The following is a 26031-nucleotide window of genomic DNA, read 5'->3' on the forward strand; positions in this document are numbered from 1 at the left end:
TATATTACCTCAACAGGCAGTTTAACTACAGGTACTTTGTTTGGTATTCTTTCCCACCATTCCTCTTCCCTCATAATGTATTAGTCACCTCAACTCCTTTGCTTTTGTAAGAACAAAAAGAAAAAAACAAGCCTGTGCTTGCTTACCTGGATCTTCCCTTGAACTATGTAAAGGTGGCTGTTAGGTGGGTGCAAACTCACGTCTGCCTCTTGGTAGGAGTGTGAATGCATTTATTTTTCTTTTTCCTCTTCTTACTCTTCTTCCCTGCAGTGTTTTGGTTTCTTTTAATTTGAAAAGGCTGGAGAGATTCTTGGAACCTTCAAGCTAGGAGCTAGTGATGAGGAACATTCACAATAGGGATGTTTGTTTCTGTTTCTCCACCTCTCACCCAAACCATACACACTACTGGAAATTATCCTCTTCCTGCAGTAGGGACTTGAAGTGACCACCCGACATGACCTTGTGCAGACCTAACAGATACCTTTACATGGTGCAAGGCAAGATCCAAACAAACACAGGCCATGCCCAAGACTGCACAGACACCCCTGCACGTCCTGGAAATCCTCAGTGCCAGAATCCTCTGCTGTGCTACCAAAAGCACAAAGTCACACTGCAGATGGAGATGATGCTGTTTGGCATCACCCAAGGAATATTGCCTGCATATAAATTCTTATTTAAAAGCAATCCTTTTGACATTACATTAACACAACAGCACTAAAAGTTCAAGAAATAGGAAGTGTTAAGCTAAAGCTACTTACATGAGCTCTAGTTCCATCCAGTAACATTGTTTCTACACACACAATCACACATTTTTTTTTCCCCTAACAGAATCCACGGTTTTACTCAGGACACAGAACAGAGGGAGGTAATTTAATGTGAAATTACTCATTCTTACTACTGTGAGATACAAGCCATATTTAAGCAGACTGAATCAAGTATATACCAAACACAGCATTTTCTTATTTATATGGTCCATTCAAAGACCACCAACAATTCAGCTCCCCAATGAACACTAAAGGCTATTAACTCATATGCATAAAGAGATGATCAAAAAATAAAGACCATATTTTGGTAGCACAATAAAGTCACATTTATACAAAAAGAAAATTATGCAGCCACAAAATTTGTTCTGCATGGACATATTCAGTTTTCCTAGTGCAGAGATCATCCTTGCCAGCTCTGCAGTATCTTGCCTCACTCAACACAAACTTCCTCAGTTAATGAGGCAATGGTCCTACAGAGAAGAGCTCCCTTTACTACATCTCACATGCAAATCCATTCTTCATACTGAAGGAGTAAGATCTGTGAAAATGAAAATAATCACAGAATACAGTTTCATAATTAAAAACTACTTGCATAACAGTGGCCAATAAAGGTTATGGAAGCAAAGAAGACCATACCAAATCACAAAGTATTCCTTAAGTCACAAATTTATACATCGCTGGGTATGAGTTAGTATCTCGAAAATTAAAATAGCTTTTTGGAAAAGAATATTGTTTTTAACAAAGCATTACTCTAAAAGGAGTTATACCCTTCAAGCATTTAATTTGAGCAACTTGTATTAAGAAAAGGCTGAATTAACTATGCTAGACAACACTGACACCTAACATAACTTCTTGAAATAAGCTTAAAAAAATCATAAAAATGCATGCATGCATGTGGGCATCAGGTTTAATAAAGAGTGTTTATGAACTATAAAAGATATGTGAATTAATGCAGTAAAAGAAGGCAGCTTATGAAAAACAAGTATTTATGATAATGGTAAAGCTTTGTCAACACTTGGTAAGATATCAAAAAGCACCATTAAAAGTTTTGTTCAGAATATATAAAAGTGGGTTGGAATACATTTATTGCAACAACAAACATGATTGGAAGTTTATTGTAAAATAAGCTTGTAAAAAAGCTGTTAGAAGGTTTTGTGTTTTTAAGTTATTGGATCAGTTAATGTAATTAATAGAAGCCATGCTATTAGAGGATATTAAAATTATGGAAAAAAATCTGAGGTAAAAAGTTCTCTTAAAAGGCTGCAAACCACACAACTAAAGTGCTCCCAGGGCAGAGGATGGGATCTATTTTACTATGCCCATATTCCAAGGCCTTATAAAAATAAGCAAAAAAACCCTCAAAACAACCAAAAAGGAATGGAAAAAATTAGACATATCATTAGCATAATGCTTGCTGAGCTAAAGCAAGAAAAAAAAATTGACAAAAGACAATAGATAACTAGTATGGTAAAAATGCACAGTCAGGAGAGGGATTTACACATGCAAATAAACACTGGTTGGTTGATGCAGCTTCTGCGCAAAACAAAAAGCTCCGGAGGAGCTAAAACAAACGCCAGGTGCTACAAGCAAACTGCCAGTCTTTGGCCACATGGAAATTGGTGGTATTCAGTTATCGGCAAAAACAATGGTATAAAGAACCACTGACTAAATAATCTTAATTTTATCATTTCTCACAAGACGGTTATAAAGATCATCCAAAAAATCCTAAACAATAGGAAGCTTTCCAGCACAGACACCTGAAAAATACATCATAAATTTTATCTCAGACTATCAAACTTCATTTAGAGATAAATATAACTCCACAAGAATTAGCCCCTACACAAAATAATGAATGTGGATACTTCAAAGTAGCACAAATAAAACAAAGCATCTCATCCATTTTGAAGACTGAAGACATATCACTCTTCTCTCCCCTAACTGCATTCCTCTCCTTGGTTCTCCTCTTCAGGTTCATTCCTTCAACCCTTCCTGTTGCTGCAATATTTAGTTCTATGCTGCTGCTCTACCTTCACACTGTTGCCTCCTTTCCTCCCACAGTTTCCTATTTCTCTCTCAGCTCCTACTCGGGGTTACCATTTTCTAGAACCGCTGTAATTAAAACTTGAACCTAACTCCAGCCTCTCACATCTCCCTTCTTGCCAAGTCTGTTCCTCAGCCTTCCTCATCACACTCCAAGCTCCTCCTGCTCCAGCCAAGCAGTGAAGAGTGGCAAAATCAAAGAAGAACATCTGCTCTTGGATCTGGACCTACTACAGCCAACAAGAAGCCCTGCTCAGGCCGTGCACCAAAAGCACATCTGGACTCAACAGTCACACACATTTCAGGAGAAAGGAACACTACTCCACATTGATATGGCCTCTGGAGACTGTAGGTGCAAACAAGCACACATAAGGAATTCATCCCCACAAGAGACACATCAGTCTTCAGCAAGAGACATAGCACCAGTATCACAGGAGCCACACTCCTCTTTCTCATTCACATGCTGAAATGTAGAATAAGATTTTGACAAAATGTTCTTGGAAAACATCAGACCTTAAAACAGAGTTCTAATTTGTTGAATCTTATCATGCCAAGTCCTACAAATCTGTAAGATACTAAATACAAGCTCTTACAAATAATGGGAAAAAAAGGACCAAGCAATTTTATTATGGAAACCACCATCTCTTCTGTCAGTATTGACTAGTGGCCACTAAAGCTGTAGGTTTGTCTGGATTTACCTTTCCTTTACAAAGTCAATCTTTACACCAATCTCAATGATTCTTACCCTCCAACCCAAATACGGGACCTATCCCTGATCTAAAAATTAGGATCTCTTACACCCTTATATGGGTAATTTTCCCCAAGTTCTCAATTCCATTTTCATTTCCATAGAATTTTCATTGCCTGAGAGATATTTGGATGCACGTAAAATCCCTTTGACTCAAACTTTTCTTTTCCTGCCAAGGAGCAATCCCTTCCCTTGAATATTCACTGCCAATGACACATCACATTTAAAAAAACTTAGAGAGGCCCACTGTCGTTCATCACAACCAACACAATATTGTTACACCAACACAATATTTTCCACATTTCACCCATGCTTTCATTCTGTTTAAAGGAATTGTTGGTGCTCTGCTTCATTAAGCTCCAGGACCATTACCAGGCAGTTTTGTGTAAGTCACTTTTTTGCCTTCAGAGGAAATACGATGCTGAGCACTTGATCCTTTCCTTACCTAATTAATTTCTGCTCATTCCAATAGTCAAGAAGTAAATTAGAACCAGAAAGTCATAGGAGTCTGACCAGGCATCAACCAGCATTATTTTTGTCATTAAACAAGTCACGTACCCAACTTCTCTCATAAACAGAAAAGCTTTATTCTTATTCGAATTAAAATTAAACTGATGTATGGGAATCCTAACAGTTAACATTTGGAGCATGTTTGAAGAGGACTAGACAATTTCAAAATTCATAGCAGGGACCTGAATCTCTCAGGGAAAATCTAGTGTATGACAGAAAACTCTCAAGGGGAAAGTCAGCAATAAAACATGCAAGTAGAGAAGAATAATACTGCTAAACAAATAAAACTGTGTGCATGATTACAAAGTGTAATCCTTGTAAAAGTTAGCATATTTTCAAATTAAAGCTGCATATGTGAAATGGCATGAAAGGGAGGATGTTCTATAATTAGACTTACATTCAGACACATTTTAAGTCAGTCCACATTTTTTTGCAGGGCTACTCTGTCAAATGAAAATATTACAAAAAATTCAACCACAGAGCAACTAAGTTCAAGAGGCAGACTCAGATGCCTTTAGAGAAAGCATTCACTCAGATATATATATATATACACACGCATATATATGTAGATTGAGTTGTATCTTCACCAAAAGTTAACTGAGGATATTGCAAAAAGAAATAACCTTTAATATCACTATCACATCAGAAGCATATCTGCTAATGTGAGAGGACACACGTAGGTTGGACGTGAGTCTTTCCTATCACCAAGGTGAAGTGCCAGGAATGCCTCAAAAGAGAAGGAAGAGAGCCATATGGGCAAGTTGCTCTCCATCTATGCTCCTTTAAGATCAGGCATTGGTGTCTTACCACATCTTTTCGGATTGGGGAGGGAAAAAACCCAAAACAATCAATATTTCCTAATAAACAACATTTAAGTAAGCTGAAAGTTAATCTGTTTTCAGCAAGGCATTTAATTATGTAGCACACAGAAACACTACTGTTTATTCAGACCCTTAATTAGTTCAGTTTACACCTTTTCCATCGCAATTAAAAACTGTAAGTACTTAGGTGTAAGTAACCTGAAGAAAGGTTTGAGGTCCCTCTGTTTAAGAATGCACTGGTACAGAAAACAAATGAAAGCAAGTAGATAACAACTCCAGTTATGCAAGTATATAATGAGAGCACAGATGAAGTCTAAGGTAATTGTTGAGCTCAAACCTAATCTAGCTATCTGCTAGACTATCATGGGCAAGGCACAGAGGCACTCCAGCTCTTCCTTGCAGCTGGGTCTAATGGTGTTCATTTCTCACTCAAAGGCATTATTCATGGTCAGATCAGCTGTACAAAACGTCTCAAGCACTCATAAAATGAAGCTCAGCTATGTCTTTTCTGAGGTGTGCCTTGACATTCTTGACAGTGCATTTCAAGGAATTACTTTACACAAAACCATGATACAGTTATAACTAAAAAAATTCTGGAAAACATACAGTCTTGCCAACTGCTCCAACTCCCACAGACACAGCAAGCTGATATCCTACAGCGGGGTTGTCCAGCAGTGCAAAAATCATAATTCTTCCTGGAAGGTCTCAGGTGACCAGATCTATACCTGACATATGAGTATCATGCTTCCACCACACATGTGCATTTCAACATCTGGCCGTATGCAAAGCTTCCTGTCTTATAACTCATTTGATGTATTTTGGTTGCAGCAGGAGAGGAATCAGAGCAGAAGCTTTTCATTGTCACTACAGAAAGTCACATCTCAGCCCAGCTGGCAGGTCACAAACCACTGATCTATTATATGTACCTCAATGTGAAGTTAAGCAGTAGTTTATTTAAGAGGCTATTTCTTTTGCTTAAGCAAAATTGATAAAATGGAGAATGGCATTGCCATGTGGCCCAAAATAAATTCATGTTAATAACATCTATCTGTTAATGATTTTAAAAATTATTTCTGCCAACAGCCCCCATATATACCCTTGAGATGAGCAACATACATTTGAGAGTTCTCTGGTATACTGCCAGATGGACACTGACAAACAGAGGCAGAGGTGAACTTGAAAGACTAAGATTCTTTTTTCCATTATTACTTTAAGCGAACTGAAATTGCCAATTAGCTTGAGACAACTTCTGATGCAAGGAAATATAAATTTTGAATTGCTTACGGGTTAGCAAATGCAGAGAAACATTTTTCACTGAAAAAAGGTCACCCCCCTTTTCAGCATTATGGAGAACTTTCTGGAAGCTTGGTTTTATTAAAGCAAAGAAGGGAAGAAATTTAATAAATGTCTAATCATCTTCAGAGCATCCAATATTTGAAGTGAAATTTATTTTCTTGCACACAAGAAGACAAGCAGGTACTTTAACTATACACTCACAGAGACATCTGCTGTCTTGGTTTTAAAAGACCATCTCAAACTGCGAAGCTGGATGATTAAACAAAGTGAGAGAGATGAAACCAGACAAGGTTTAACTCAGTCCCTTGAACCAAATGTTCCTGCCATGCATATAACTTCAAAAACTGTCTGAAGGAAAACTCTCATACATATGCCTGTCTCCTCAGCTGTAGGGTTTTCCACAGAGCCCTGTAGACAGCAATACAGTTTTTTTGGTCTGCTTTGCGCAGGCGACATTAGAACTTCACAGCCACAGCACTGCTATCCACAGGATGTTTCACAAAATCAAACATCTTTTTTTATGTTTTTTGCTTCTTACCAGCACTATGGCAACTCTGTCCCCAAACTCCCTCCCCCTCTGAATTCAAACAGTGTGCAAAAACAGGTAACTCAGGGAAAAGAAAGAGGAGCAGGACATTGGATTTAATCCTGCAGCACAGAAGTTGCCTCAGTAGTGCAGATGCTTGAACACCAGCCCTGAATGACCATGTTTGATAGCAAGGGGCTGAGGGGGATACTGAATCACGTTTAAGAAAAGATCAGCTGCAGAAGCTTTTCCAATGGTCCAGGCACTCCAGCAGCAATGACACAAAATCCAGCTGAGACAGAATGCTGGATGTGATTCTCACCTGGGTCACAGTACAGCATGCCACAGACTCAAAGCACTTGTGACAACACCTTGACAAACATAAGGTTCTGTTTCCTTTCTCAGCCCTTCTCCTTGGTGGGCACAACAATCACAGATGGAATTAGTTTGGGATCAGATGGATTCATTTCAACGCTTTTGGTTTTCCTGCTCATGTAGCAGGGAATAGAATATGCAATATTGCTGTACATGATACCACTACAATTGTGTAATTGTGTAAGTACAGTTACAGCTCTTGGGAAAAGAATGTCACCACACAATTAGGAAGGTATTAGTTCATGATTTAAGCAACAGCAGGACTAACTTAGACAGTAATGCTGGGTGGGGACTGTGCAGACAATTTCCATGATCTCTGCTGCACCGCAATAAGGTTTGTCTGTATCTCATAACCCTAGGGAAATTTCTTTAAACAAGCATAAAATCCTCATGGTCAAACTGCTAGCCTCTCGTACTTGGGAGTTTCAAGGCAACACCCCATTTCCACCCAAAGCCTCATGCAGAGCCCCTATCTAAAGACACATAAGGAAAAGAAGTTCTGCCACCAGAGAGAAAATGGGGAGTGCTGGAAGGTGGTCTCAAACATAGTTTACAGTAGGACGTGAGAAAGATCAGACCTCGATATATCCTTGCAATTGACTGCAGTCTGGAGCAGCAACCCAGTCTGATCTCTGCATTTCCACACCCCCATGTGAAGCTCAGCTCATACAATCCCTGTGGCTGGGCAGAGTGTGTGACTTATTGTGTGAAGTACAGCTGTGGTGCCAGGTACCTCCACAATTTAATCAGACTGACTCCATCTCTAGTAGTCAGAGGCAGCCACAAGGTTACTATTAGAGGTCATCAGGTATTACTGCTGGGTTGGTCTACCACTAGAGAGACTTTCAGGTCTCTCACATCACAGGCTGGAAACCAATGTTGTTTTCAGGGGTCCCCAGGCTGTACTTTACCTGATGATCTGGGAGAACAAAGGAGCATGTGTCACTATTGCAACACATAACATAGTAAACAGAGGGTAATACAGAATAAAGTGAATTATAGTAGACAAGTGATTCAAGCAAAGGTGAATGACAACGGAAGTTGTTAGGTAAACAAAGTAAACGATTGTAAACTAGGAGAAAAGTAGATTTAGAGAGCATAGGGAACTACAAAGCACTGAGACCTCATGGACAATGTCAATTAAGGCATACAAGCCATCTGGCCATTTACCTGGCACAAGAAACATTACAATTTAATGAGATCATGGTAGTGCAGAAGTCCTCCAAAGGCTCCTGTATGGTTTTTCTGGAAGACATCATGGTAGTACAGCCAAATTGTTAGGCCTTGTGCCTCCCTCCAGGACTGAAAAGAATCCAATGCACTCCTGGGGCACAGCCTCTAGTTTAGTTTCCTCTGAAGAAACAGACACCAAAGCGGCTTAAACTAAATCAGTCTCGGCAAGAAGCACAATGAGGAGTTGCTTCAAAATTCACTACTGTGCCATAGCAACATACCAACACAGATACACACTACCATCAAACTAATTCAGGTTTCAGACCTCTCAAAACTAGAGACAGGTTCTAAGCTCAAATAAAAGCATTTAAACATTTCAGATTTTGAGTGGGGATCTGAGAAACAGGGACATATATGTTGATGCAAGTCCACAGCCAGCCTTGGTGCAGTCCAGTGCATATAGGAGCCACTGATGGGGCTACTGCTCACAATTCTTGTTGGAAACTAGTACCTCTGGAAGGTTTTTTAATTAAAAAGGATTTAGTGCTATTAAACAATAAAATATCAGAACCCCAGAGGAGGCATAATTGCAAGATGAATTGTGTAGCTCCACAGTTTCCAAATCCACATGGTGTTACTGGCAGCTGGCCTTCAATTATGAGAAGGTAACAAGAAAAAAAGTACACAGCCAGTGACAGTGAGGCAAGGTGCCCGTCGTCCCTTAAAGGAGCCCCTACTGCTCCCCTCAGAGCTTCTGCACTGACTGGGCTTTGAGACACCTGCGGCCCTAGAACTTGTTCTTATCTCTCCAACTACAAATTGGATAGCAAGGTGTGCAAAGTTAACCTGGTGCAACTTCAGCACTCTCATAACCTGAGCGGGCTTTGCATGAAGGAGCAAAAGTCAGCCACAAGTATAGAAAACTTGCCTTCAACAAGCTCTGGCTGCATGCCAAGATCTGTACTGGCAAGTTTGCAGAACAAAATCATTTAACAATAACCTCCCTCCTGCTACTTCAGCATCTCCCCACAAAGACCTGGCCTCTGTGGGAGTTGCATAAGAACAAATAAAAGCCAAACACAGCTAGAGTGAAATAGCTTGCACAGATTTGAGAAGCTTCTGTAGTTTGCTCTTTCAAAGATGTATAAACAGAAAAAAACAAAAAAACAAAAAAACAAAAAAACAAACCCACAAACAAAAAAAAAACCCATTGCTTCATTGCTTTGGTTTGGGTTTTTTTGCAGGGAGGGGGGGGAGATAGGGAAGCAAGGCATGCAAAAGTTAAGCATGTGCTAGTTTTCACAGTCTATACATTTCACTTCATATTTTCAAAGCATTTCAAAATAAAAAGCAAGAAATCTTCCCAAAGAGAAAATTTAAGAATTTCCCTACAGAGCCCTGAACAGAATACTTTGTTTGACCCAAATTAGATTCTCTTCCACATTCCACTTACCCCAATGATCCTGCTTCTTGCTGTCAAGAAGCAAGGAAGAGCTCCCTCACTACACACACAAAGCTATTTTATATGGCTCTCACAGGACACAGACGACTTTATGAACTCCTGTGATGCAGCTGAAGCCCAGCAGTGTCTGGGCTCCTCATCTGCTAGGATAACAACCCCTGTTCTGTGAGACACATCAGCCACCTATTTCTCATTCCAGTGACAGTGATTTAACCTCCATCGAAGCAGAGGCTACTCTAAACCTCAGCTCCTTTGGCTTTTGTGGAATACTGATTACCCAGGTACCCATAATATTTTTATTTCAAGAAAATAACAAAATGACCAATATAGTTGAAGCAGATGAATGCTAATACAGCTGCAATCACACCAACCAGGAAACTGATCTACACGAAAGAAGAAAAAAGAAAAAAAAAGACAGACAGACTCAGAGGAACGAGGAGAAATCCCCATTTCCAATCTAGTTTGCTTCTTAACTACAGACAAATAAATTAGAGCAGTGCAGTGCCACTGAAGAAAGAGAAAATGACCCAACCTTCAGACCACATCTCAAAAGCGCACCCACAAATGAATACCCACTATTTCAGTGCAACCCATAATAAAAATTCCTTTAAAAATCCAGGTTTAATTTACTTGTCTGTCACAAAAAAACCCACAACTTGGTAGCAGTATAGGCATACATGGTTTCAAGCATATCATCTCGGTCTAATGTTGTGATCTTTTTTCTATTCAATTGTCATGAACATATTCCCAGCCCTCAGAGTCCATCCTTGCAGACAGCATGCCAATAGTGACTCTTTCAGGGATGCTGACACACCTGCTAGGTAACACAGCAAAAAGAAGTCTCAGCCTCAGCATTTCTGAAGAGATCTGACACAAGTGGGACAGTATTGATTGTCTCTGCTGTAGTTTATAGGCTGCCTCTGCATTTTCAAAAAAGGTTGAAGATAAACATTGCAATCACAAGGGAGGTGATCTTGTAAGGAAAAATCTTGCAAATGCACATATTCCTTAGCACAAAAGACCTGTAAGCTCATCATGCATGGCTTTGTCTGGCAAAAGGCTGGTCTGTATGCACACAAACCTGAATAGGCACACAGCACTGAACACCAGATTAACTCTCAAGTTTCTCAATGAACAGATTCCCATCTCCCTGCAGTTGCTCTTGTACCCTGAGACAAATGAGCAATCCAAAGAACTGAAGAAACCACTACTGTTGAACCATGCTCACAATGCAGACAGGGATTCAGAAGCCACCACTTTAAATGAGCAAGAAGAATGTCACACCTCAGTGAGCAGCTCTGTGGCATCACACAGGGACAAGAACTGACTGACATCATGTGCAGTTGGACTAGTGACACAGCACACACCTGCTGAGCACATAAAAAATTCTTTATACCATTTTCAGCTTGCCACTCTGCTAGGCAACCTGCTGGGCCACATCTGCTGTTGAGATTTGCAGAAGGGCAGGCTCAAGACTGACAGCCACTAGGATAAGAGTGGTACACAAACAGCAAAAGCTATTAAAGTGTTTTATAATAGCTATATAAAGCTATTACAGTTTGCAAAACCTAATGCAAAACCTTGTAATTCCCCAAGGAACACTCCAGCATTTCAAGCATTTACCATGCAAATTCTCCCCATCTTGTATTCTGGCTGACACCAACAGAAATTCGTAACACCTGACAACAAGTGGTTACCAAGACTTCTATAAAAGAAATTAACAGAAGTAGAGAATCACAAAACAGTCAACATTGGATTGAGACTCTGGATATTTCCTAATACAGCAAGGAACTAGGGCAAGTTGCTCAGGTTCATGTCTAGTCAGGCTATGATCATCTTCTTCAAGGACAGAGACTCCAAAACCTCTCTGGGTCACCTGTGCTAGGTATTCGACCAACCACGCCACAAAATAATGACATTTAAAGGAAATTTTCTGTATTTCAATATGTAAGCATTTACATTGATAACATCTCCCCTGAAGCCTTCTCCAGGCTGAAGAACATCAGCTTTCTCAGTCTCATCTCATAAGTGAGAGAGACATTCCCACTCCTCAATAAACTTCACAATCATTTGCTGGACCTGCTGAACTAAGTCTACGTCTCATACTGGGGAGCCCAGAACTGGACAAAGCACTCCAGATGTGTGTCCCATCCCCCCCCTGCCCAGAGCAGAGGGGAAGGATCATCCTTTTGAGCTGCCATTAATGCTTTCCTGATACAACCCAGGAAGCCACTGGTGTCCTTTGCCTCAAGCACGTTGCTGCTCATGCTGAGCTTGGTGTCCACCAGTACCTCCATGGCCTTTTCTGCAAAGCTGCTTTCCAGCCTGTCAGCACTGATACACACAACTATTCCTCCCCAGGAGAAGAACTTCACAGGATTCCTGTCAGTCTGTTTTTTCATCCTTTTGTCTAATCACTTCATCAGTTTGTCAAGGAGGATGTTATGGAAACCTGTGTCAAAAATCTTACTAGAAATCAAGATGATCACCTCCGTTGCTCTTCCCTTAGCCACCAGAGTCTGGTCCTCTTATCAGGTTTATCATGCATGATTTCACCTTCATAAACCCATGCTGATTACTCCTAATCACCTTCTTGTCCTTTAGGTGCTTGGAAACCATTCCCCAGGATCATTTGTTCCGTTACTTGCCTGGGGACTGACAGAAGGCCAATCATCTGTAATTCCCCAGATCTGGCTCCTTGCACTTCTTGAAGATAGTGGTGACAACTGCAGGAATCTCCCTCAATTGCCATGACCATTCAGAGATACTCAAAAGCAACCTCACAGTGGTGTTAAGCAGCTCATTCACCACTTGTCAGTACATCCTACCAATTGTTGTGGACTTGGGTATAGCACATGAAAACATTCCATATTCTGATCCTCATCCAGTCAGAATGAGTCTTCATTGCTTCCAATTTTAACACTGATTACAGTGGCCTCAGACTGCCGAAGGTGTTTTACCAGTAAAGGCCACGATGAAGGCAGTGAATACTTCAGTCATTTCCCCATCCTTTGCCAAAGATTCTCCTGCCACACTCAGCAGTGGATCCAAATTTTTTTTCTCGTATCTGTTTAGAAGCCCTTTTTGTAGCTCTTCATCTCACTTGACAAGAATCTGGGTGGGCTATGGCTTTCCCAATGCCATCCTTTAATGACCAGCATATGCTTCCTGGATCCCCTTTCCCTGCTTCCAGCTCACCTACATTTTTTATACAGAAGTGGTCAAGTCATGAAGAGACTCAAACTCAATGCTTCCTCCATTTCAGAACCCCATTTCATCATAAGTAACATTTGGTTTCAAGTGACTCAATTCAATTCCCAGGGGATCTCTGGGGGTATACCCCAGCAAGCTTTCTACAAACTTGAAAACCTGACTCCTAGTCAAGGGAGCAGTAGTCTTAAATATTTGAGTACGCTAGGCTGAAGCACTTTGTACTTGATGACGACCTTCCCTAAACATGTTTTGAAGATACTTTCCAAACAATGTCTCATCTTTTCCTCCTCTCCATTTCCAGCTGGTGATGAGGTGGAAGTCCTGCAGTGCTAGAACCTATTTCAAGTTCCAAGTAGGGGGCGAAGCAATAACAAGTAATGAACATGCTTTAGTGACCACTCTAAATCACAGGGTGTTCAATTTTCTATTGTTCTAGATATTCTATAGCAAAGACATTACCTCTTCATCACAGCAGCTAATTAGCATTCACTTTGAACATGACTCCACAAGATGTCATGGAATGCTATCAGGTCATGGTAATTCAGGCTCCTAAATTGCATACCTGGCACTGATACAAACTTCTTGTTTTATACTGGACAGTGAAAGGCCTCTTTGTTCCATTCTTATTCCTCGCTGATAAAACAGAGGTTGAGGTATATGCACAATTTGCTCAACAAGGGAACACATCCAAAGGTTTAATAGTTTTCTGAAGTATTTTGTAATTCTCCCTAGCAAGGAGTTTACAGAACGCTGCTCCGCTTCCCACTGAAACAAACACCATTTTCAGGATAATTAATTTTATAAAAAACTTATTTCCAAAAGTATGAAAGATATTGCACAGTCAAGTAATTTATTAACCTGCAATATTGCATTAAACCATGGCTTTTTCCAGCAGTGGTTTCAAGAGCAGTTGGAAGTCCAGGGTCTTAAAGACTGAAAGTAAACAGGTTTAGAGGAAAGAAGTTAGTCTGTGAAGAGTTTTAGGTATCCAGAGAGAAAAACATTATTGGAAAAAATTCCGCAGTATCCAATCATTTTATGTTAAATATGAGGTAAATACATTTTCATACATTTGAAAAAGCTTGTTTATCCAGTCCAAAAGCTTAACAACTTTAATAACCTGAGGAGGATTAGCATAGAGCATTTTAACTTCTGAAGTCACTTTGGAAAGCAGGCAAGGCTGAAGAGATAACCAAGGGAGTCCTCTGCAAGGAGAGGTGGAGCTGTCCAATGCTGGACAAGACTCATTCCAAAGATCCCCTGCAGGGCACAGCTGAGCCCCTCAGCCAAGACTACAGAACCAGCTAGGTTCAAAAAAAACCCTTTGAGATCATCGAGTCCAACCTATGACCTAACACCACTTCATCAACCAGACCATGGCACCGCAGGCAAAACATATGCAAGGATGAACCAAGCACTGCTTGGCAGTGAGGGGTGAGAAAAGAAGTGTGAGAAACAGCCCTGTGCAGTGCACTAAGGCCAGAGAATACAGTGGTGAGGAGACGCTGCAGGCACCAGGGCAGCGACTTCTTCACAGCGCCTGGGCTTCCACGGTGGATGAGGTAAACTGACGAGTGGGCTGTCAAACATAGCCCCAGCTGCTTTCCCACCTCGACAGGACAGGGGGAAAAAAAATAAAATGTAATATCTTGTTGGTCAAGATAAATAAGTAACCAGGAGAAGTAATGGGAAAAACTGGGACTGCCACAGAGGGGAACAACTACAGGGAATCCTTTGTGGTTGTAAAGTGGTGAAGGGCCAAGGGGTGTAGTAAAGTTCTGTGTGTGTGTGTAAATTTTTAACTTTTGTCAGTGTTGTGGTGACATTTTGATTTAAGTGTGGAAATTTACACACACACACCACCAACCCTTCAAAATAATAACAATTTAATAAGTAGAGCAAAAGCTGTGAATGCAAATAAAGCAAAATAAGGAATTTATTCACTGCCTCCCATTAGGAGGGAGACATCCAGACACTTCTTGGAAAGCAGGGCCTCAGCACGTATAACTATTACATGGGAAGACAAACACCATCATGAACGCCTCTACTCACTTCTCCCACTTCTTTCCCCTTTCCCTCCTGAGCTTTACTACCAACCACATCATATCCCTTTAGTCAGATCACATTAGCTGTCCCAGTTATGTCACCTCTCAACCTCATGCGGACTCCCAGGCTTGCTGGCCTCAGGCAGGGCTTGGAGTGAGCATTTTGATGCTGAGCAAGGGCTGTGGTGAAGAAAGTCACCTCCAACCCAGCCAGACCCAGTATCATCTCCATCCCTTATTTCATGCTATTTGTATCATGGCCAGGTCCCACACTACGCAATACATTTAAGTAATCTCTGACTATCCCATCGCTTCTCTTTGTCATTCCTGATATCCCTCTGAACCAACACAACATGTTCTCCATACTTACACCATACACTTTGCACCCATCAATCAGAATTATAAACCCCTCATTAACTAATATCCTCTGTCCTTTAACAGAGGCCAAAGACAATTCTCCACACCACTGTAGCTGGCTAATAAACTGTTTCATTTAGACTTCCAAGCATAGAAAGGTCTTCACAAAGAACAAGTCACTGGTTTGAAAGACAGAATGCTGGACAAAGTGATCTAACACACCTTGTCTTCAAGTGTACATGCACATAAGGGTGTAAAATCTAAAGGTGGCATTCAATCCTTCCAGATTGAATCCACTCAGTCCAAGACAGAAGAAGTCTTTGCAATCATCAAAAATGCCTTCATCTCACAGTATTCTGAGAAATAAGTTTATCTCAGGAAGGAGCACAAAACATTTTCACTTTAGACTTTTCTGTCTGTATCTTCTACAGGATGGTGTACCAGTTACCTTTGTTACTTTTATCTGTTTTCCAACTAAGTCATTGTCATTGTTAGATAGCCTCCAGCAAGGATGCAGAGCTAAGTTATTAATAGTCACCGCTGTCCAAGCACCAAAACCAGATGAGAGCAAAAAATATCCAAACGCACCATTTAGGAAGTCTATTCTCTCATTTTCATCTCCTGCTAAACAGAGATAAAGAATGTATCATACTAATATCCATCCCTACTTCTATGTTAAAGAGAACTTACTGCACTCACAGACATTTAAGCCAACCTTGTCCTTGCTAAGACTGGGCAAGGAAACTAGGATTGGTTTAAAGCTGTCCCTGTAAGGAAAGGCTCTTACCTGTGTTAGCCCAGGGAAGATACCAGGGGCAGCTGACATTCACGTAGGTGCCAGGCAGTCCATCTGGCCAGCAGGCATAATCGTCAAATGTTCTGTTGCAAAACTTGCCTTCTGCAGAGAGAGAGAAGGGAGGTTCATGCCACTGCCTTGTACTAATACAGCAAGAAGGAAAAGACAGAAGAGCAGAATATAAAAGGAAATACAGACACATACACTTAAGCTCTGATGTGGAATTATATGACAGTTATTTATCCAAAAGAGTGAGTTTATCCTCACATAAGAAACTGTTGTTTCAGGGAGGAACTAAGGAACAGATTAGGGTCTTACACTGAATCAACAGACAAGAAAGTCATGGATTACTATTAATTTATCTATCTTTTTTACACCCTTACTTGCCACAGTTTAATTTAAAATCATTTTTGCAGTGAATACTAAAGATAATAATTCCTCAGAATAGCTCAAATTCATGCAGTTGAAAAGTTACCCTAGTATATAGGTCCATCACTGAAATACCTGCACACAACCATAACTTTGCATTACAGCTTAATCAACATGAGAATACTTCAACTTCAGATTCATTAAACTGTCATTCTTCGAGGGCAGGACTCAATTGCTCAACAGAATAATGCAGCAGAGGGAGATGAATGTATCTCCAGCATTGTCATCAGCTACTGCTCTCACTCTGACATAATAATGTAGTTAAGACATTGAATATTAACAGTTTTGAAGTGATTCTTCACAGGCACAACTTTAGACACATCTCCCATGTGTCACAGAAGCACTGCAGCAGAGGAGAGGCTGCATGGTGTCCAAGTGTGGGCATTACTGACAAGTCACCACTTGTCCTCTAAACACCACAATGTTGGTGTACCACAGATGCCTGCAGCACATTACAGCAGCTCAAACACTAAGGCAACTTACATTCTCCTTAAGTCACTTGCCTTTTTTTCCAAAGCCATTTCACCATTTTACAAGGCTCAGAATAATTTATGCCAACTTTACAACCCACAAACTCCTAGTTCAATGTCAACAGCATGGTCCCAGATTTCCTAACACCTTGACCCCTACAGAAGTTTCAGGTCTATCACATTAGTGGCTGTTTGATATGGTACAGCTACCACTTGCCACTGCATAACACTCTGAGCCTAAGGACAAAGATCTTTACAACAAAATTGTTCCATAAAACACTTCCCCCAGCAGAGGGAAGAGTCCCACAGAGAGCAGGCAGGAGCAAATGGGATAAAGAAGCAATGGACCAGAAAGAAGTATTTTCAAGTTCATAATCACTCCCTTGCTACTGTTATCATGCATTTTAAAAATTAACACATCCTATCCCTACCAAATCAGCTTACCTGCCACAATGGGGGGTGTCTCATACAAGTATTTCTGGCACTGGAGCTGATACTCCTTCCATTTCTGCACAACCTCCGAGAGAGACCCATCTGAACTCTAAAAGAGAAATCATGAATCTCAGACATTGCAGAGATTTAAAGTGCAGGGTTTTTCACACAGAATGAGTAGGGGAGTGTGAAAATGACTACAAAAAGCCAGAACAGCTCTGCTTATCAGAAATGGTACAAGATGATGCTATGTATTTGCCTAATTTCAACAACAACAACAAAAAAATCCCCCTTCTATTTGCACCACAAGCAAACAAAAATCCCACAAACTATACTGTGTCCTCCCTGAAACTCACATTGAGCTAACCTTGCTCTCTTGAACATGCCCCAGTTGTGTGATTTATTATCTCATAAAAAGACAGGGACAGCAGCAAGTCCTTGATTAGTAGAGGTTTTCTTTCTAACAGGAGTATTTCTGCTTTCCCATAAATGAAAACAAGTTAATTCATTGTATTCAGTGAATATTCCCCAAAAATTCTTCCAAAATGTGGACGAAAGCTTTTCCAGCCTTTTTTTTCTTTGATGAACAGCTTTTCCCTGCATCCTGTATATTTTTCTGCAACTGCAGAAAGATGTGGAGCCTTCTTTGTGCATATTTTGACAGGCTACAAGTTCGACCATCAGCTACCCCAAGTAGCGAGGGGGCAAGGGAAAAGTATGTACAAACTTGATCTAAGGACAAAGGAAATTAGCTGTTATTAGAGTGAGCAGCTAACTCAGGGCTGGCTGCTCACTCAACCCTAGCAGATGTCCTACCTGGATGACAGAGATCCAGCTTTACTCACTGCATTTGAGTAGTGACATTACTCCTTCTCCCTCCCCTCCATATTTGTATAAACCAAGTTTAAATATCCAGATTAGGAGGCTGTAAGTAATCACCAGTGCAGGTAACTCAGCTTTCTTTTTCCAGGGAAAGCCTCATGGATATCTCATACATACAATCAACAGCACGAACCTAATGGTACAATACACTAATGCTGTTGAGTGGAAGGAAGTTCATTTAATCCCAGATGTTAATCAGTTTATGTAGTAAAGCATGAGGGTAAATAATCCTTGCAGTTTTACCCTCCCAGCTTCAAGTGTTAATTTTTATTTTCCACTTATGCTTCTAAACCTTTTCCAGATGGTTAGAATAAAACTAGAGTATGGAAAGAATTATTTTAAAATGAAGAATTAATTTTAAAACTCTACCGTATTTCAGGAAAGTCCTGAAACTGAATCCTGTCCACTACAACCAATATTACTAAAATTTAGACACCAATGCAATCATCTTGGTATAAAGGAACAGAAAAAACCTCTCAAGTCCTTGTCTTTTACATCCTTCCAATTAAAAACCCATTTGAAAAGAAATAAACCAAGCACCATATGCATAATGCTTCTGTCTGGATTAACCCACTACATTTAATTACAAATGCGGTCTTGCACATGTGATAAAAAGTACAACATTTAGTAAATACCTGTGTTGTGTTTCAAGAGTAAGTATCTAGAACTTAACTTGTACTTAGGGTCTCACAGCCATAATTTTAGAAAAATTTAGTCAGCTCCCCCTGAAGTCAAAACAAGCACAAGCCTATGGATCTTGGAAACTCTGACCCTGTTTGCCTGATTTAAATCACCTTATCTATGCCAATAAATGCTGCAAAGTCTGCCTATTGTAAAACAAATGGATTCTACTGAATGGAAAAACAAACCTGTAGCACAGTGATCTACGTTCAACATACCTGAAGGGGAAAGAAAACATCACCTAAATTAGATCGACAGGTGTGTGTAGAGAAACAGATAATCAGTAACTAAAACACCATTTACATATCCATGTAGGCTGAGTAATGACAGATGACCTGAATACAGGCAGAGAATCAGTTTTCAAACTTAAGTTTCTCTCAAGCCATCTTTACAAATTGACTTTTAGGTTATATATCTTTTAGAATCAGAGAATCATTTCAAGGTCTTCATTTTACAAGGGTGGTTAATTGAAGTTACACAAGACTGTTTCACTATCCTCCCATAACCAGGTTAACACTCTACTAAAGGAATTAAAAGGAACATTTTCACAACAAATTCTTAAACTATAATTCAGTATAATTTCAGAAGTTACTAAACATTACACATCTTCCCAAAAGAAACTATTGATCAAGCATGTTGATGACTACGTCAAGTTAATCCAAACCTAGCTTTTGAAATAATTACAAGATACAGATACATACAGAGTTTCATTTAGACTCTACCTTTTAAAACATACTGACAGTATCCTAAAACTGCTTACACTAAGTAAAGTAGCTCTTTTGGAGACAGGAAGCCTTACAGTAACTTTTCTAAATCAAGCTTTCATCTATTGCCTTCATAAACGCAGGAACAACCAGCTCTAACTACAGCTTAAAAGCAAGCCTCTATCCCATGATTCAATGAAAAAGTAAAACCATTCTACTTATACTGGTTTTTCATAATGTGAAAAGACAACTCTAAGAAGGAGATTAGCAAACTATAAGTGTGGAATAATTAGATATGCCTTTCTGAGGAGATGACCTATTTGGTAGACAGTTTTCTATTATCTGTAGTTTGTTGCAGCATGACAAATTAAGTTCTAAGACTATATAATTTGTTCTCTCTATGCAATAGTTCACTGTGATTCAGCTAAATACTGGGGTTTGTTATCAGACAAATTGACTTCAATGTTATCTGAATATATGTCACTTTCTGTTTCTCAGAGATTATGGCCCATACAAACAAGAATCACAAGTTACACACTGCCGCAGATTTACTATGTGACCAGCTATTAAAATACAAGATACTGTGTTGCAATGCATTTCCACACCCAAGCAAATTATTCTACATAAGGAAAAGAGTTTCGGTTTACCTTTGAACTTAAAAGGAAAATGGACTAGAATCTTCTGTGATGCTCTCACTGCAGTTGGTCCAGTGCCAGCACCGGGGCACTGGCTGGGCTTTAGAAATGCCTCTCAACATCTGTACCTGCTTCTATTGGCAGCAAGCCAAGTTGTCCCTCCTGAGCCATTGAGCACTTATGAAGGTGCATGAAGGAACTCAAATGCTTTTAGGGGTGTTGTAGCAAGGAGTCAGGTGTCTCCAACATCTGTGCTCAGCTTTTTCTTTTGTTTCTGTGTTGTTTTTTATTTTGCCTTTATTAAACCTTTGCCTTTAGAAAACACCCCTAAAGAACCATTTCGCAAGTGTTTTAAGCCATTCTGAGAAGTGCTGGATGCCCTCAGAGACTTGATAAATCTTCACATAGCTTATTCCATTCTGGCCACGTGCAAAAGATTTTATCAAATGGTGCCCTAACAGGGACTCTCAGATTGAGAGGAGCCCTAGGGGTTCTGTAAGCTTGCCCTCAGCTTACACAGGCCAGAATTTTCCCTTGGTTTTCGTGTTTTTTAACTGGGGCCCGTGCTGGGTGTTTTCATCATTAAAGAAAACCAGAATTTGTGCCAAACCTGGGGCTGAGCACCGAAGAGGGGTTTCTCAGCCCGAGCTCCCACGCCAGTGAGTGGGAGTGTTTGCCAGACACAGCCTTCTGGAATGCCAGAGTCCAAAGGACTGTTGTCCTCTACGAAGAGAGGACCCTGAGTTTGGCAGAGCCAGAACTGCAGGTGGAATCGTGCGTGTCTGAGGAGGCCGGGAACAGACCAAGGGAGCTGGGGAAAGCCTCAGAAAACCGCTTCTAGTGAGTGAAAGAAGTACCCAGTTCTGTAGTAGTCAGCAAGACATTTATTATTTTGATTATAATTTAGCAATTTAAGACTTTAATTTGAGAGGAAACTCCTCAAAAGACTGGTAAAATAAGTCTACAAAAGCAGAAGAACACCACATTAGCAGAAGAAAGAGTGGGGTGGAAGAGAAGAATCCAGAAAAAAAAGAAATATTTAACTGAAATTTTGTAACATTAAAATGTTAAAGAAACCTTGCAAAATGAGATGAAACAATACTGTATTTTCCTGAGAAGTTGTTTAAATCCTTCTGCAACAAAGCACTAAATGAAATATACAAGGCCAAGCTTCCCAGGTCAGTACCTAAAATTTGGAGTAAATGGAGAATGTCTCTTTGTTAAACTCAGAACCGTTTTCATTGCTGCAACCATGTGGTTGTGGGATTACTCAGGTTATTTTTTTCCTGTTATATTCAACCATGGATGGAAAAAGAGCAGCAGTTTGGCTGTGGTAAAAATCTATCACAGAAGGATAGCAGAGGAGAAGATGGAAACACAGCTGACTGGTTAAGGTGGAGAAGTCAAAAGGCATGAATGGATGAAAGACATTAAGGAGGTGAGTGATGGTGCAGCCTAAGGAGCGTGAAACAAATGAAGAAAAATTAGGACAGTCAAGAGGACAGAGACCGGGAGCCTATCAGTGTATGCATACAGTTAAGTGCAAATAATCTCTAGTGAGAACACTCTAAATTAGCACATTTAACAGTATGAAGTCAGAATTCCTTACAAATCCCTTAACACCTTCACAGGAAAGCCCCTTTCAGCATTTGTCTTCATGGGCTCTACTGTAAAATTAAGCATTTTAATCACTTTTCAACATCTTTGAAACTATTCCTGCTGAAACAAAAACCAGCATCCATACAGATCCAAGGTGATCAATACCACAAAAGCAATATTCTAATACAGTGAAATCTGAGCACACAGGGTATAAAGCCTCCAGAAAAAACATATCATGAAATGGAATTAAAGTGGAAAGGAGAGTTCTCAGAGCTTCAGAGGCAACTGGTGATCCCCGGGATTATCTTCTCTCTCCTCCTACCACCATATATAAAGTCAGAATGAGAAATTCCTCCTTACATTTGTATTTATTTTGTCTTTTCTTGTCTGTTTTTAAATGAGACCACTTATGCTACAAGTTTTCCATGTTTTCAACATTTCAGGATAAGAAGCAAGACTTTGCCTTGCCGCTAAAGGGTCACACGTAACATTACAACCACTGGGACCGCCAAACTGCTAATCTTAATCTTCAAAAGCAAACAATAAGGAACCTGGCATTGAACAACAAATTTGGAACAGCCTAGGTATTCTTTCCTTGGATAGTAATGCCGGCATATCTGCTTTGTGAGGGGAGGATTCAGATTATATTTACTGCCTTTTACTCAGAAGGACACTGAGTTACTTTTTGAAAAGCTCAAAGGAATACATTATGTCAAGGCTATTCTGCTCAGGATCAGCACAGCAACTAAGTCCAAGATAGGTGAATATTACACATTACAAGCCTTATGCTCATTCTGATTTGTAACACTCATTCTGATATGGTACAGATCTTATTAAATAATCACTTAAGCTAGATTTATACATCAATACACCAGTGCAGAGCAGAGCTGGACAATCCCCACCCTTGCCTGGCCACCAATGCTGTGCCTGATGCTCCCAGGACATGCTTGGTCCTCCTGGCTGCCAGGGCACTGCTGACTTGTGTTCAACTTTCTGTCAAGCAGAACCCCAAGTGCTTTTCTATGGCACTGCTTTCCAGCATCTCATTCCCCAGTCTGTCCCTACATCCAGGGTTGCCCCATTCCGGGTGCAGAATCCAGCACTTTCCCCTGCTGAACTACATATGGCTGGTGATTGCCCAGCCCTCTGATGTGTCGAGGTGTCTCTGCAGGCCTCTCCAACTTCAAGAGAGTCAACAGCTCCTCCCAGTTTTGTACTGTCTGCAAACTTCCTTAGTATCCCTTCCAGTCCTGTGTCCAAGTTGTTTTTGCAGATGTTGAAGAGCATGGGGCCTGAGATAGAGCCCTGCAGAACCCCACTAGTGCCAGGTTCCCAGTCAGATGTCAGCCCATTCCCTGTTACCCTTTGTGCCCCACTCGTGAACCAGTTGCTCACCCATTGCATGATGTGTTTATCCAGTTGCGTGCTGGACACTCTGTCCAGAAGGATCCCATGAGAGACAATATCCAAAGCTTTACTGAAATGTACTGTTCTGAACTTGGTATTAACAGAGTCCTTTGACTCACTGTTCACCCCATGATAAAACAATCCTGTTGAGGATCAGTCCTTTAAGTACAATACTTCTTGAAGACCCAAAGACATTCTGCAAGTGTGTTAGTGTGGGAGAAGGCTTTATTGCTCAACCCTCACTCTCTCAAAGAGATGATATTCAACCCAATTTTATAACTACTTGGTTCAACTTCTGTGTAATAAGTTCATCTAAATCCATTATGTACAACTTCTCACAGTCCAGCTCCCCTTCTTTAAGAACTGAAGTTATGCCAAAGGAGGAGAAGATAGATCAAAAAATGATGTATCTACTATAGATAGTTCAAAGGAAGTATCATTAAAAGTACCCTTTTACAGAGCTCATAAATTAGATCATACTTCAGGACTGACATTGCCTAGATTTCTGTATTTATCACATTCTCTTCCCACATCACGTTTCCCAGTATCAAGTTTAATGTAGTCATTTGACATTATGCAACACTAAGTGACCCTCTGAGATAAAGTCATTACTCTCAGTCCCTTCTGTAGGGCTGCTTGACTGATCAGATGATATAATATTAATTATGCTTCCCAACTCATATTTTACAAGCTACTTCGTCAGTGGATGGATCACTCTGTACAAATTCCTCACCCTTCAGAAAAAACAAACAGGATCAAAACAACTTATCTCTCAGAGAGAAGCCAGCTTCTAGGAGCTTTTCCTGTAAATGCTTCTGTTCCTTAGTTACTAATGAACCAATTATTTCAGAAGCTCAGGAGTGCCAGAAAAAGAAACCTTTCAGCATCCTCCCTGCTAGTGAAAAGCAAAAAATTATTTCCCTCAAAAGGAGCTACTGAATTCAGGGAGAAACTCCCTGGTGACACCTGCCAGATGGTCTTGTCCTTAGGCTGCAACAGCTGAGTACTTATTAAGTCCTTCAAGAAAAACAAAACATCTTAGGACTTCGATAAACGCAAATCTTGAGAACAGTGTTTCACTATCTGTCCAAGCGTGGAAAGTCTTCTGTCACTGACTTCAAGTTTCATGACATCAAGCTTTTGAACCCAAAGCTGCAAGAGGAAGCTCTCATCAGACAGTTACATATGATCAACACACAGAAAAGACATTTCTCTGCCTGCCTCTTCAGAGCTGCTCAGCCCAGATTTCTTTTTCTTTTGGTGTTTTTTGCGGCCATTCTCTTTGTTTTAAACCAGTGGTGAATCTCAGCACTCCTCTCTCTCTCAGATGAAAATGACCACTGCACCACACTGTACCTCATCCTGGCCTTCATGCCTTTTGTTTTTTGCTTTTAAACACCTCCACAGCTTCAGAATGAAGGTTTGGCTGGGCTCAATCCCACAGCAGGATATAGGTGCTATAATAGCACCTATAAAGGCACTTATCACCAACACCCCATTCACCCCTCCCACTCCCTCCATTATTAAGACCTGTTCTTACCAAGTTAAGAAAAAAAGAATAAGCACAGGCATCTCATAAAGGTCTAGAAATGCAGAATGCTCCTGCACAGAGCCTCAGATAAAGCATTTTAAAGACCAAAACCCAAACTGATTTGAGGCATACTGCTATTTCTTGGTACTTCTGCACAGGGAGCTCCCAGTTCAGCTGATTGATTGTTCCACAAATAATTCCAAATACATGAACAGTCTGAGCAGGCAGGAGAGTTCAGCCCTAACCACAAGGGTTTCTATTCCAGAACCAAATACTCCAGGTTTGTCCTGAGATCTTTCATCTGTGCTTTGAAAATAACCAGTTTTCCCAACCCTTAAAATATTGTTTTGACAAGGTGCATTTCAATGAGAAAAATATCTCTTGGCCCTATAATTTTCTGGATCAAGACAAAGTATTTGGCATTCAGAGACATAGATGTCAAAGCAAACTTTTAAACACCTAAATCAACTTGCATATTATACAGTTTCAAAATAAAGGGAATAAAGCAATGCCTAATATTTCAGCAACAAAATTTAGCATCACCTTCTAGAGAATTAAATAAATAAATAAAATCAAACTCCTGTAGGCCAAGTAATATAGTCTGAAAAGATGGTGCAAACCTGTGTTTATAGGGTTTAAGTTTCTAATGTGTCTGTCTCCAGTGATGGACAGACATGGCACAAGAACAGTTACCCGCAGAGAGTTTTCCTCCCATGCAGAACTTCACAAGACTGGAAAGACGTTTGTCTTTGGTGACTGTGGGACCCATGAATCCAAATGCTCACTGTTGAGGCAGGTACACACTTAGATTGTCAGCTGCTGCTACCAGAAAATGTTATTTTCATTACAATGCCTTTCATCCGTTCTGTTAAGTGTTCCTATCAAGGATGTATTACATGAGCCACTCAGAAATGCCAGAAGGAAACTACTGAGCAACTATGCAGAGAGACAGAAGAAAAATGCAAAATTCAAATGCAACCATAGCTCACAAACTCTTGGAGAGAAGAAAGCAATCCAACAATTTTAGTGGGAGACAGCATATAGCACTCATGAGAATTACATTATCATACAATGAGATTTTACTGTGCATTGCAAATCTAGACATATGCTTTCTGAAGTGCTCTTTAGCAGAGGA

General features: G+C 40.3%; 1 protein-coding gene across 1 annotated transcript in view; it reads right to left on the reverse strand.

Annotated features, from left to right (window-relative positions):
* Nucleotides 1-26031, reverse strand: part of GLP1R (glucagon like peptide 1 receptor) — an 84195-nt gene that overhangs the window by 41309 nt on the left and 16855 nt on the right. The window contains exons 2-3 of the mRNA XM_063390864.1: nucleotides 17470-17566; nucleotides 16118-16228 (exon numbers count right to left, since the gene is read on the reverse strand). Coding sequence (XP_063246934.1) covers nucleotides 16118-16228; nucleotides 17470-17566 — 208 coding nt within the window. The remainder of the gene's footprint in view (nucleotides 1-16117; nucleotides 16229-17469; nucleotides 17567-26031) is intronic.

Source organism: Prinia subflava, chromosome 2 (genome assembly GCF_021018805.1).
Source record: "Prinia subflava isolate CZ2003 ecotype Zambia chromosome 2, Cam_Psub_1.2, whole genome shotgun sequence".
In the NCBI taxonomy this organism is placed as follows: domain Eukaryota; kingdom Metazoa; phylum Chordata; class Aves; order Passeriformes; family Cisticolidae; genus Prinia; species Prinia subflava.